At 33.4% G+C, this 13,435-nt stretch overlaps 1 protein-coding gene across 1 annotated transcript; it reads right to left on the reverse strand.

The window, feature by feature from the left end:
- Positions 1-9,679: 9,679 nt before the first annotated feature.
- Positions 9,680-13,193, reverse strand: LOC120092131 (uncharacterized). The gene is made up of 8 exons (XM_039050343.2): positions 12,451-13,193; positions 12,146-12,191; positions 11,622-11,671; positions 11,402-11,443; positions 10,993-11,106; positions 10,414-10,492; positions 10,266-10,337; positions 9,680-10,172 (listed from the first exon to the last, which is right to left on the reverse strand). The coding sequence occupies exons 1-8, from the start codon at positions 13,086-13,088 to the stop codon at positions 10,125-10,127; spliced, it is 1,089 nt and encodes a 362-aa protein (XP_038906271.1). The 5' UTR covers positions 13,089-13,193; the 3' UTR covers positions 9,680-10,124.
- Between the last annotated feature and the right edge of the window lie 242 nt (positions 13,194-13,435).

Below are 13,435 nucleotides of genomic sequence, written 5' to 3' on the forward strand. Positions count from 1 at the left end.
ACAGTTAGGTAAACGATCGCTTAGTATTATCTAAATGATCGCTTAACAAAACCTAAGCGATCGCTTAGTATTAACTAAATGATCGCTAATAGTTAGCTAAACAATCGCTTAGTATTAGCTAAATGATCGCTTAGTATTATCTAAACGATCGCTTATTATTAGCCAAACGATCGCATAATGGATATCGAAACGATCGCGGAACAGTTAGCTAAACGATCGCTTAGTATTCTCTAAACGATCGCTTAACAAAACCTAACGATCGCTTAGTATTATCTAAATGATCAAATAACAAAACCTAAGTGATCACTTAGTATTAACCAAACGATTGCTTTATAAATTAGTATACAATCGCGTAATGGATATCTAAACGATCGCTTAGTATTCTCTCCGATCGCTTAGTAATATCTATATGATCGCTTAGTATTCTCTTCGATCGCTTAGTAATATCTATCCGATCGCTTAGTATTCTCTCTGATCGCTTAGTAATATCTATCTGATCGCTTAATATTCTTTCCGATCGCTTAGTAATATCTATCTGATCGCTTAGTAATATCTATTCAATAGTATTCTTTCCAATCGCTTAGTAATATCTAACCGATTGCTTAGTATTCTTTCACATTGCTTAGTAATATCTAACCGATCGCTTAGTACTATCTATCTGATCGCTTAGTATTCTCTATTCGATCGTTTAGTAATATCTATGATTGATTTGATAGTAATATTGTTATTTTGAGATTAAGAAATTGCTATGATTGATTTGATATACTTGAGATTAATTTTTATTTTCAAATTATTTTTTTTGTTTAAAGTTGTTAGAAACTTATGCAAAAATGTAGATATTAACTTTCGACTATGGTAAATAATTGAATTTCAAGTGCATTTTCGTAATTGAATTTCATTAATAAATTTAATCATATGTACAATGTTCTTTATTCACGACTAGAAGAAGATCCTCTATTACGCCTAGATTGATCATGTTGAGTGACATAGTGTCCACGATCGTCACGCCCTCTTACACTTGGTGGTTGATTTTCCTCTAAAAGGGTATAGCCTCACTACGTTGTCGATATGTAACATACTGGTCATGGATATTTGGATGGACATGTGAATTTTGTCTTTCTTTCATGCTTAGTTTACTGAAGGTTGTTGGAAAAAAACCAAATGTTGAAGGAGAGGACATCATGGAAGTGTACTGATCGACTAGCGTTGTTTGATATTCATTCTGAACATTAGGTTGAATAGGAACATCCTCATGTCGTGCTGGATCACTTTGTTCTTCCATTGGAACGTCACCATCGAAATATCGCACTCGATATATCGAAGTGAGTCTACGCAAGGCTCTTTGAGTAGATATTGGCAAATTTGGAAGCTCAGCCTAAAAAAGAATTGAATAACAAGTTAATAACTTTAAAATTTATTTTGTTGTGCAATGAAGAAATAAAATCAAACAATCATAATAAACAATAAACTCATACCAGCAAGTGATAGGATGCTCCTGCTTTAGTTATGTACTGCCTACTCACAGTGGAATACCATTCAATATATCCAGGCTCGGTACCTACACTATTATTAATAGAAGGTCCATTAACAACCAAACTGTGTCGATTTTCCCGGATTGTAATTTGAGAAGCTAGATATGCAATCCAGTCTTGTTCATGCCTGCCCCTTAGATCGTGTGAATGAAGTCGGGCGTCCGTGTTGCAAGGTTGAGGAATTTATTGCAACATCCCAAATTGACACATCACACGATCTGGGTGATACCACTTCACAACGAAGAAGCATATGAATGGACATCTGGATGTCCATATCTCATTGCCATCGAGACAGTATGACAGGAATAGTTGGATCAGATAATTATACGGCTCCCAAATAATCTGCATGCATATGTGTCAAAAAATGAATTAACTAGAAGATTGAAACATTATGAATATATGATATATGAATGAATAAAATATTACCTGGTTAGGCATATGTGTATCGAGTATGTGCCTATATTGTACTAGAACATGTGTAGGTGCTCTAATTACAGAATAGTTGTCATTCCATTTACAACAATCAGAAGTTAAATTTTAGCTATTAGTATTTTCATAATGAAAAAACAATAATGAGGTAAATATGCTTACCTTACTGCAAGTGGTCTATCGCCTAAGTTATGCTCATATCTATGGAGTCGTCGAGGCGCTAGAGGAAGAAATTGATCCCATGCCCAAATTTGTAGCAATAAAAATGGGTCTGCAATGTCTTTTCCATCTATAACTGCACCCTTGCATAGTTGCCTATACAACCATGCAAGACATCCAACGCTCCAACTGTAAGTCCCGACAACATCAAAATCCACCAAGGGAGGAAGATACATCAGGTGCACTCTGCTGTTGGATTTGTCGAGAAATACCAATCCTCCAATCAACGTGAGAATATATGCTCGAGCATATCGTTGCAGGTTCTCTTCATCTGCATGGTCTGGTAGATGGGCGAAGTTGTAAAATTGACCAACTAACCATGGCAGACTTAGACGACCTCCCTTAAGAATGACGTCATTTGTGGTTACGCCCAAGAGAAGGGCAAAAATTTGTTCCTAGTCATAATTTAGAGACCCAATCAATGGTCTTCCATTAATCGGGAGTCCAGATTGGATGGCTACATCTTGAAGTGTAATTGTACACTCTCCATGCAACATGTGGAAAGTATGTGTCTCTTGGTGCCATCGTTCCACTAATGTCGTTATCAGATGCCAGTCTAGTTGTATAAATTTTATACAAGAGACTCCGTAGAATTCGGCAGCTCGTAGATAGTTCAATATACGAGGGTCTGGATTATCCTATCTACGAATAACAGCCTCTCTTCGCCGATAATGTATTGCATCGATATGCTCGTCTTCCCAAACAACCTCGGATCTATGGTTGCGCTGTAAGTACAAAACCGAGTCGTTGTATGGCCCTGTGGTAACATCCCCGTCCATCTGGTCCCATAAAAACAATATTAAATTTAGTCAAAATCAATGTGATTACAATCAACAAATATAATGTCAGTTAATAAAGAATACACCCATCATTATATAAATACAATGACAATTAATAAAGAATACACCCTTCATTGTATAAATACAAACAATTAATAAAGAATAAATAAGTAAATGAAGTTATAATCAATTAAATACAATGAGAATTAAAAATAAATAACTAAGTCACATCACAAGCTCGATTGGGACAATTCCGTCTATTATGCCCTTCTTGTTTGCAAATTGTGCACCGTGTCTTTAACGTTCCCTCCAATCCATCTTGTTTTGCATGCGAGAAATACACGGTCTGCCAACCTTCCTAACTCGTGATTCGTCTGGATAAATAGTTGGGAAGTTAGGATCAAACCAACATTTTTTATCAAGGATGGGCTTGAATTGGGGTGAATAACATGCCAGATAAGTGGAAATTTTGTAGTAGTCTTCAATGTAGTGAAAGTAGTCTAGCCGAATGGTCTTATACGCAGCCATAGCATGAGAACAGGGGATTCCAAAACTCTGCCACTTATTGTATGTGCATGTTCTTTCACTCAACTTTACTCGGTGTGTGTTTCCACCTTTAGTGTTATTGGGTTGATTGAGGTGGTAACTTCACACAGCCCTGTTCGATGGTCAAATATGTTGACGGAATATTTGGTTGCACATTGTTCCCAATAACTTATTTTCTTTATCGCATACCCATGATAAATACGACAATTTCTTAGAATACATCGATAATTAGTATAAAAACGTGGGTAACTAAGATGTGAATAATTTACCTCGTGAAACACTCTCCCGATTCAAGGGCAGTCTCTATTTCTACACGACGAGCAGCGAAATAAGTAATAATTCGGTAGAATGTTGCTTGGACTAGTGTAGTGATCGGTAGCTTTTTGGCTCTTTTCAGAACAACATTTGTACTTGCGGCCACATTCGTGATTAGCCATCCATAACGATGACCACCATCATGTGACTGTGTCCACTGCTTAGGATCTATGGAAGCAAAATATCGTTAGCAATTAGGATTTGCTATTTAAAGTTCGGCCATATAGTCATTAAACTTCCGAACTTGAAATTTTGATCCTGCACTATACACCAAATTCTTCAATAAACTATTTTTGAACTTGTCGTTAAAATTACTGCCACATGTCGCAAGCAGAATTTGTGGTGTACTCCAACCCAACCGTTGCTAGGGTTTCTGACTGCAGATATAATGCATTTGTATCTATCTGAAATTAGACACATTCCCTCCCTTCTATGCACCAAATGATCCCGTAAATTTCTAAAAAATTAGACCCACCAGTCAGCACTTTCCTCCGGTACAATGGCGTATGCAACTGAATAGACGTGACCATTTGCATCTACTGAGGTCGCTATTTACAATGTTCCTTCATACTTCCCATACAAATGGTTTCTGTCAATTTGAAGTAGCGGCCTGCAATGCTTGAAACCCTCGATAACAGGTCCAAACGACCAAAACACGCTACTAAACATTACAAGCCTTTCATCACAATCCACCTCATTTAGCCTCCAATGGACGATTGTACCGGGGTTTGTGATTTGCAAGATATTCATCCATTTGGGTAGCAAATTGTACGATTCGATCCAATCTCTGAATATCTTTGCAATTGCTTTTCTTCTTCCATCCCACACTTTCCAGTAACTGGCGAAATAACCATACTGTTTCAAGATAATACCTTGTAATGTTTTGATGTCAACTGACAGAATTTTTTTCACTATGCTACTTACCTTAGATGCAATTAGATCTGAGTCCAATTGATTGTGATCCTGACTCAGTCTTGCATACACACAAGAATGTGGGCCATTGTACTGGGTGATTTCAAATTTAGCGTGTGTTTTACAGCAAACAGCTCGAAGTCTCCACGTGCACCCATTGCCATATCTCTTACACCTGACATCCCATGTTGTTTTGTTTGATTCAATGACTTCAAAATTTTGATGTCGAATGATTGAATAGTTTTTCACTACATTTTTGAAATCCGATTTGGAATTGAATATCATCCTCTTAAGTAGTGAATCAGACCCCATATTACTGTCATCCCCCATTGTCGAATCGGGTTCAATGATCATCTTGTTCAAGTCTATCTCAGTAAATGTTTCTGAGACTTCATGTACGCCATAAAATTGACCAGATAGTTCATCTAGATTGATATCATCATCGTCTATTTCAACTTCTTCATCATTTGTAGCAATAGTTAGATCACACTGCTCATCCTCCACAACATGGCTTTTCAACTGAAGAGTAGTTTCAACTTCTTCTCTCGTTGATGCTGGACTTGGGACACTGGGTTGGGATATATACTGTTCAACTCTATTTGGAGGGTATGGAGCATAACTATACATTAGTCTCACTTTGTAATGAGATGGGGATATAGAAAGTAGATCCCGCTACATAACTACCATATCTAAATATTACTTTTACCCCATCATCTCTATTTATGGATAATGCATCACATAATCCATCGATTAATGTGTTGAAGTCAACTTGACGATGCATATTTATAAGAAGAGATGGTTGCCTATCATATTCTATCCTGTTTGGCCCATTAACAATGTTCCGTGCATAAAACATAAAAATTTCACAACATCCATTGTAGTTTCCCCAATGCAATCTGATATTTATCATAATATTTGTAAGTATATATTAGGCTAACAATATTAATGTGTTATTACTATTTTTTTGTTTAATATGTAAAAATAAAGGAATGTTTTTTTTTAATAAACAAACAAAATATTAAGACATGCATCATCATTTGACCATAAATCATTGATAAATATTCTTTTATATTGACATGAATCTTTGTTCTTTAATCATCATAAAATTTACAACAACACAATATCACTAACAATAACATTTAACATTCAATATTCAATAATGAATACATCATTCCAAATAATGGGTAAATAACTATATACATACCTTTCAAATAACTTGATTGTAGAGTTTTCTCAGAAACACTATACAAAAAAAAAAAAAAAAAAAAAAAAAAAAAGTCAATACAAAATTATGGATTTTTTTTACTATGTAATATTTTTTTACTAAATTAATAGACATTAGGAATATATTAATAATTTTATATTAATAGTCATTAGGAACATATTATATTATTTTTATTAATGACTTTTTTATATGTTTCTAAACTCTTAACTATTAACTTTTTTTTATTTTTTTTTCTTTTCTTCACAAAATAAAGTAATATCACTAATTTTTTTTAAATATCACTAATTTAAATATAAATTTAATATAACTTTTACATTTAAAAAGATTTATTTTTTCCATTAAGAACATATTTAAATACCTATTTTTAGATTCCGTTAAAATTTTCTTCCAACGTGAATTAAATATAATCTTTTATTTTTAAAAATTCGTGTTAGATTATTTTTACTAAAAGTATGAAAAAAAACCATTATTTTTACCATATAATATTTTTTTAAAAATAATATCACTATTCTTTTCTCCACATATTCTTAATTTTACATTAAAAATTACTAATAAATTTTAAAATTTTGGCAAAATGAAAAAAATTTTAATATAAATTTTACATTTTAAAAGATTTATTTTTTTTCCATAAAAAACAGATTTAAATACCTATTTTTAGAATTCGTTAAAATTTTCTTTCAACCTATTTTTAGATTTATTTCTTTTTCCATTAAGAACGTTAATATTTTTTTATTAATGCTTTTTTTATAAGTTTAAACATAAATAATTTGAGACTATGATGTAATATTTAAAAAATCTAAATATCAACTAAATACCAACCAGAAAGCAACAACAGAGATTCTATCGACTTATTAAATATATCAACATACTTACCGATATTGCACACTATAAAAAATATATATCAACTATAAAAAATATATCAACTTATTAAAAGAAAAATATTGTACACTACCAAAAAAGCTTTGCACCTTACCAAATATTCCAACTTACCAAAAAAACTTTGAATAATATCCACTGTAAATAAAATAAACATTAAAAAAATCAGTAAAAATTATCAAAAACTTAATTCAAAGTTAAATAACAAAAATATATCGACTTACCAAATAAAATACTACACTAAAACAAATGAAGGTAGAAAATAATAGGTATTTGAAAATAAATGAAGAATGTGGAAGAAATGAAGGAAAGTTTGTTTTGGGTGAAAATGAAATGAAGGCTTCGGTGATGAAAGGAAAGATGAAATGAAGGTTTCGGTGAAGGAGAAGATGGGATGAAATATGTGAAGGAGAAGATATAATTGATAAATTTGTGAAATGAGAAGATGAAAACGGTGGAATGAAGGTAAAATGTGGGATTTTTTATGCTAAAATGGGGGAAAACGCCAAATTTGGTCAGAATGACCACAGTGTGTCATTCTGAATGTGTCTGTTCAACAGACACAACTCACTCTGACGCGCGCGTGACCGATTTAATTTAATTTTTTTAAAATGCGGCTTACGGGGCTAATACTAAGCGATCGTTTAGGTTTTGTTAAGTGATCGTTTAGAGAATACTAAGCGATCGTTTAGCTAACTGTTCCGTAATCATTTTGATATCCATTATGTGATCGTTTAGCTAATAATAAGCGATTGTTTAGCTAACTATTAGCGATCGTTTAGATATCCATTACGCGATCGTGTACTAATTTATAAAGTGATTGCTTAGGTTTTGTTATTCGATCGTTTAGATAATACTAAGTGATCGTTTAGCTAATACTAAGCGATCATTTAGATATCCATTACGCGATTGTGTACTAATTTATAAAGCGATCATTTGGCTAATACTAAGCGATCTCTTAGATTTTGTTAAGCAATCGTTTAGATAATACTAAGCGATCGTTTACCTAACTATTACGTGATCGTTTAGTTTTGTTTAGATAAATTTGTGCTAAATTTGCAAAATACAATTGATGTTGTACATTTAACTAAGCAAATAAATAACTAAGCGATCGTTTAGATAAATTTGTGTTAAAATTATTAAGCGATCGTGTATAAATTACTAAGCGATCGTGTATAATTTACTAAGCGATCGTGTATAATTTATTAAGCGATCGTGTATAATTACTAAACGATCGTAGATAATTTACTAAGTGATTGTATGCGATCGTGTATAATTTACTAAACGATCACATAGTAATTTACTAAATAAAATATTCCTGAATGACGCATAAAACGATCGTATATAAATTACTAAACGATCGCATAGTAATTTACAAAGCGATCGTGTGCGATTGTATTCAACAGATGCATTAATGCGGCGTACGAGGGAAAAAAACTAAATAAAATATTTTCGAATTACGGGGAAAAATAGTAAAATATTCCAAGAGACGCACTCAGATGGGGACAAAAAAACCACCCATTTTCCCTAAATAAGTTGGAAACCACCCATTTTCTCAATTAACTTTCAAAACCACCCCTATCTAAATAACCTAGGTATAGAAAAGAAGAAAGATACCAACATGGTTAAAATATCATTTTAGTTCTCATCATTTGAAATTTGTTCCAATTTTGTTGTCTACTTTCATTCGATTTTAGTATACTTTTAATAAATCTTAAATTTAATTTTAAAAATTAATTTTTATTGAAATTGATTGAATAATCATAATAATTTTTATGTAAAGAAATACGATATGAAAATATGTTTTTAGACTAAGACTAGAAAAGTTGACGAATTTTAAAGTATAGATACGAAAATGATACTTTAACCTTGAAAATAAAAAAAAGGAGTTTGAAGAATTTGGATAAACAGCTTCAATTAAATAGGTCATTACTAAAAATAAGTTGGTCTTTGACTAAGTTGAGTTGAGTTCTATGCATATGTTTGTAACAATAGAAAATTTGTATTTGTTTAGGCCCATTTGATAACTTTTTATTTTTTAAAATTAAGTTTATAGATATTATTATTTTCAATTTTTTCTTTTATTATTTACTTTTTATCGATGGTTTAAAAAATCAAGTAAAAAATTGGAATCTAAAAAAAAATAGCTTTTAAAATTTTGGCTTGATTTTTTAAATTATTGGCAAAAAGTAGATAAAATTTTGGAGATTGAAGTAGCATTTATAGGCTTAAATTTGAAAAAAAAAAATCAAATAGTTACCAAACGGGACTTTAACTTTTTGTTTAATTATTCAATTGCACACATATTTTCTCAAATTTTTTAGAAAAATTCTTATAAACGAAAAATCTAAAAAATATTTATACTTAAAAAAGTCCAAAAGTACTTTTATAACTTTTTATTATAAAGTATAAATATTTTTAATATTTGAAAAGGTCCCAACTTTTTACATTCAATAATTTGGTAGAATATAGAGTGTAATATGACAAAATAAAAATATAAATGTATTTAGTTACATTTTGACAAATTTATAGGCGAGTTTGTTTGATTTGACTATATATATGCTCAAAGTATTTCCATTAATTTTGTCGAAGTATGAAGGATGAAAGAATAGAATAAGTAAATGAGGGAATTTAGAATATCTTGATAAATGTGTAATTTTAACAAAATTTAGAATATCTTGATAAATGTGTAAATTTCAACTGCTTATAGCACTGTTAAAGTCGTGGAGTCGAATTATTTATTACTAACTAGTGAGGTTTGGCAAGTTGGGTTTAAAAAATTCAACTCAAGTCAATCCCCCAAACACCACGAGTAACTTAGAAAAAAATTGGATAATTCCTCCATGTTCTTGTTAAAGAGTAGAACCCCTAACTTTTCCATTAAAACAATCCATCCATTGTTCAGCCGTTAACGCAAAAAAAATGACTAGAAATGCCATTTCTTCTCTCTGTCCATTTCTGAGGGCACAACATATGCTCAAATTCACGACCCACATTTGGACTGCTAACTATAACTACAATTAATTCTAGCAAGGGGAATGTTTTTTTACACCTAGATAACATAAGGACTTTATGCAACTACCCTTATTATCCAAAGGAAAAACAAGTCAAAACCATTCCTGTACTTATCCATGGGATGCTATAAAACTACAGAGGTTGCCAGAAATGATTGGGATTGGAGAGCTTCCCTTTGTTTGGAAATCCAAACACGACCTTCCGGAACTTTCGGAGTTCTTGAGAATGCAACCGTGTAGTACCCAAACACGAGATAATGCCTCTTTCTCTCAGTTCTCACAAGGCAACATCTGGGTCCAATCTTCGCTGGATGGCAGCTGCAGCCTGTAATAAAATGTAGCAAAAATTTGAGGAACTAGCTTGAGAATGCACATCAAAATGAAACCGCAGGAAAACTTCGTTCACGTTTATGCCTACCTCAAAGTTTCCAAGCTTATACTGATAAGCCATCTCCTCCCTAAGTCGAGCTTGTTCTTTCATTGCTTGTGCCTGTGAGGAACGGAAGTAAGAAACTTGCAATAAAGTTGGATAATCCAAACTACTTCCAGAGAGTAAAATCACTGACCATTCCAGTCTGCATAGAGCGCTTCAAGGCTTCCACTTGTTCTTCCTTGTGCTTTTCACGTTCTATGAGTAGTTCTTGCCTGAAAAGTAGAGTGAAATTATTAACCAAACCAACAGACTGTTTGAACATCTCGACCCTCTCTGTTTTCTTTTTTCTTTTCATTTTTATTTCTTTCTAGGGTTTAGCCATTGGCGGGTGTTCAAGGGAGACCATATGATGACATTCGATAATAGTTTGACGGCATTAAGTCCAGGAACAAGATAGCACTTCAAATTATGTAGTGAGTTCAAGAATTGGTTAATTAGTTTTATTAGTAGTTTATTGAACAGTTTTTTAGTGTAATTTTATAGGTCTTTTAGTTAGTAGATGATTCCTCAGACCTTGTATTTGAAATGATTTGATATACTTTTGAAAAACTGAATAAAGAATTTCTTTGTGAATTCTTAAAGTGTGGTGTGGCTCCACCATCAAACATTCATATTCAACCACCAGATGAGCAACAAAATTTCTAAATATGAAGTGTGTTTAATTCTCAAAACGAACAGCAGGTAAAGAAAGAAGAAGAAAAGTAGAAAATACCTCCTTTGTTCTTCATCATCGAACACAGTGCGTTCTCCTTCCACAATCTTTTTGTGGCCTTTCTTCATATCTTTTTGTATTTTACGCTGGTAATAAGCGTCAAGATTGTAGTACCTGAAATGACATAAAATAAATGCAAGTGGCTGACATTGCAAACAACAAAATGAATACCCGTCTAATAAGTGAAAGCATAATTAACAACATGAGTTGATCTTCAAAAAAAAAAAATCAGTTCATTGCTTTCTTGGGTTTAAAATAGAGATTTTGTTTAAAATCCTGTAGAAAATGCACACTAAAAGAAATATTGACCATAGCAATGTTCCATCTAGGATTCCATGTTCATTTCTTTCATTCTACCTCTCAAACAAGAACATAGTAGCTGCATATACAAAAATATTCAGAACCTTACTTTTTGGATGGAAAAGTGGCCGTGTTATGGTCCTCCATGAATCTGTACAAACAATCATCACAAGTTCAGTGAGATTGAACTTTGAAGTTATTTACAATTTTAAATAATTTCTCAAAAATGGATCGAGAATTAAAGAAGTAAATACAACAGCTATCTTCAAGAGTAATAACCGTGATGAGTAAAACTTAACATGATCAACATGATCAGTTTATCTACTTACTCCTTAAACATTTGCTTCTCTTCCCAATTAGCTAGGCTTTCCAAGTTAACCTAAGAACAATGTAATATTCAAAATAATATGATTAGCAGAAACACGACAACTATGAAAAGCAGTCAGATCGTATATTGTTCCGACTTTGGTATACTTTCATGTTCAATCCAAACAATAGGCATGCTGCTCAAGTAATTTGAGTTCAAAAAACAGCAAAAGAAGGTTATGTGGATTGGTATTGGAAGTCGTCTTTCATTTCTCGATGGTGAAGTTACATGAAGAAACTAATTTGGTTCTACTTAATTCAAATCCATATATCGAAGACATGAAATACTGAAGTTGGCACCACCGTATTGAAAGTATGAAGTCCGTTAAAAATGAAGGAAATTCAACTATTGCATAGAGCTATCCTACACGCTTTGTAGTTGCAGAACACTTCAAAATTTCAGCAATACGATCATGTCACCAGCTTACAAATGTCATAAATTAGCATTATTGAGCTAATGGAACGTATTGGGCATAAATCAATTTACCTTTTTAATTTCAGCCAACCATGCAGTGAACTCCGGTCGCTTGTTCCTATGAAACAAAGTTAACAAGAACAAGTTGAAGAAAGGGTCCATGGTTATGCAGAAGGAATCGAGAAGCAACATAGAAACTCTTTCACAGTATAACAAAAATCAGGTTCAGTTGATTACATGCACACAGCTTCATCAAAGCCAAAAGTGTTCGGCAAAAAGGAAGACAGTAAGAAGAGGACTTGAATTTAAGAAAATGAAGACAAATTTTCGCAGTAAGCAAACAGAAGCATTCAAGGAACAATTCAATCGTCACGTACCACATATCAGTTTCTTTGATAATCCCGTACTTTCCCCACGAATTCGTCACTGCCCCTTTCTTTCCTCGTTCCTTCTTCTCCTTCTTTTTCTTTTCCTTCCTTCGTTTCTCTTCCTCCCTCTCTTTTCTCCTCCTCTTCTTCTCCTTCTCTTTTCTCCTCCTCTTCCGCTCTCTCTCCTTGTCTCTTCTCCTCCTCCTTTCTTTCCTCTTCCTCCTCCTCCTCTCCTCCTCGCTATCGCTATCGCCTTCCGAACCCGAACTATTTGAAGCCGATTCCGCGTCCGAGTGTCCCGAATCCGAATCATACATCGAGCTATCAGATTCGGTATCCTCGGAATCAGAATCCTCCTCACTACTACTGTATCGTCTACGGGATTTTCCCTTTCTTCTCGAACTCTTCCCACGTTTCTTGTCGTGTTTCTCATCGGAATCCAAACTGTCTCTCGATTTTATTCTTGATTTGCCGCGTTTTCGTCCTTCGTCCGCATCAGAGCCTGAATTTTCACGATCTTTATCAGAATTCCTACCGGAGCTTATCTTCGAGGGAGCACCGTTGTCTTCTCCTTCTCGTTCGCCGGGCTCTTCGTTATCGGAACTTCCTCTCTTAGTAGATAGCTCACCATTTCGATCTCTAGCCATTTTAGTTGGGGGTTTAGAGAACTTCAGAAGATGTTCGAACAAGAAAAGAAGGGAAATGAGAGTCGAAAGCCGCGATATGCAAGATTCTGTTTTACATATGTATATTGTGACGGATCATCTGAACCGATGGGCCGTCTATTTTTTGCTCGGATGAAGCCCAAAGTGGGTGTGTTGGATGCATGATCCAAAAATTAGACAAAAAAAAGGTGAAATGATCCAGTTTTTTAAAAGATGTCAAATGTTCTTTTGCTGACGTCAAATTTGGGTAAAATTACCAAAATATACTCAAGTCTTGCTCACGCTCTCGCTTCTCCCGCTCTCTCTTCTTTTTTCTCTCACAAATCACT

Source organism: Benincasa hispida, chromosome 11, assembly GCF_027475165.1.
Source record: "Benincasa hispida cultivar pf3 chromosome 11, pf3_genome.v1.1, whole genome shotgun sequence".
Classification (NCBI taxonomy): Eukaryota; Viridiplantae; Streptophyta; class Magnoliopsida; order Cucurbitales; family Cucurbitaceae; genus Benincasa; species Benincasa hispida.

Bases quoted from the DNA above. Each gene is read 5' to 3' on its own strand.
- LOC120092131 (XM_039050343.2), bottom strand. From the start codon at position 13,088: ATGGCTAGAGATCGAAATGGTGAGCTATCTACTAAGAGAGGAAGTTCC. The intron at 11,444-11,621 runs GTAAGTAGATAA...TTGTTTGTACAG, and splicing joins GAGAAGCAAATGTTTAAGGA to ATTCATGGAGGACCATAACA. The intron at 10,493-10,992 runs GTATTTTCTACT...TCTACTTTTCAG, and splicing joins GATGATGAAGAACAAAGGAG to GCAAGAACTACTCATAGAAC.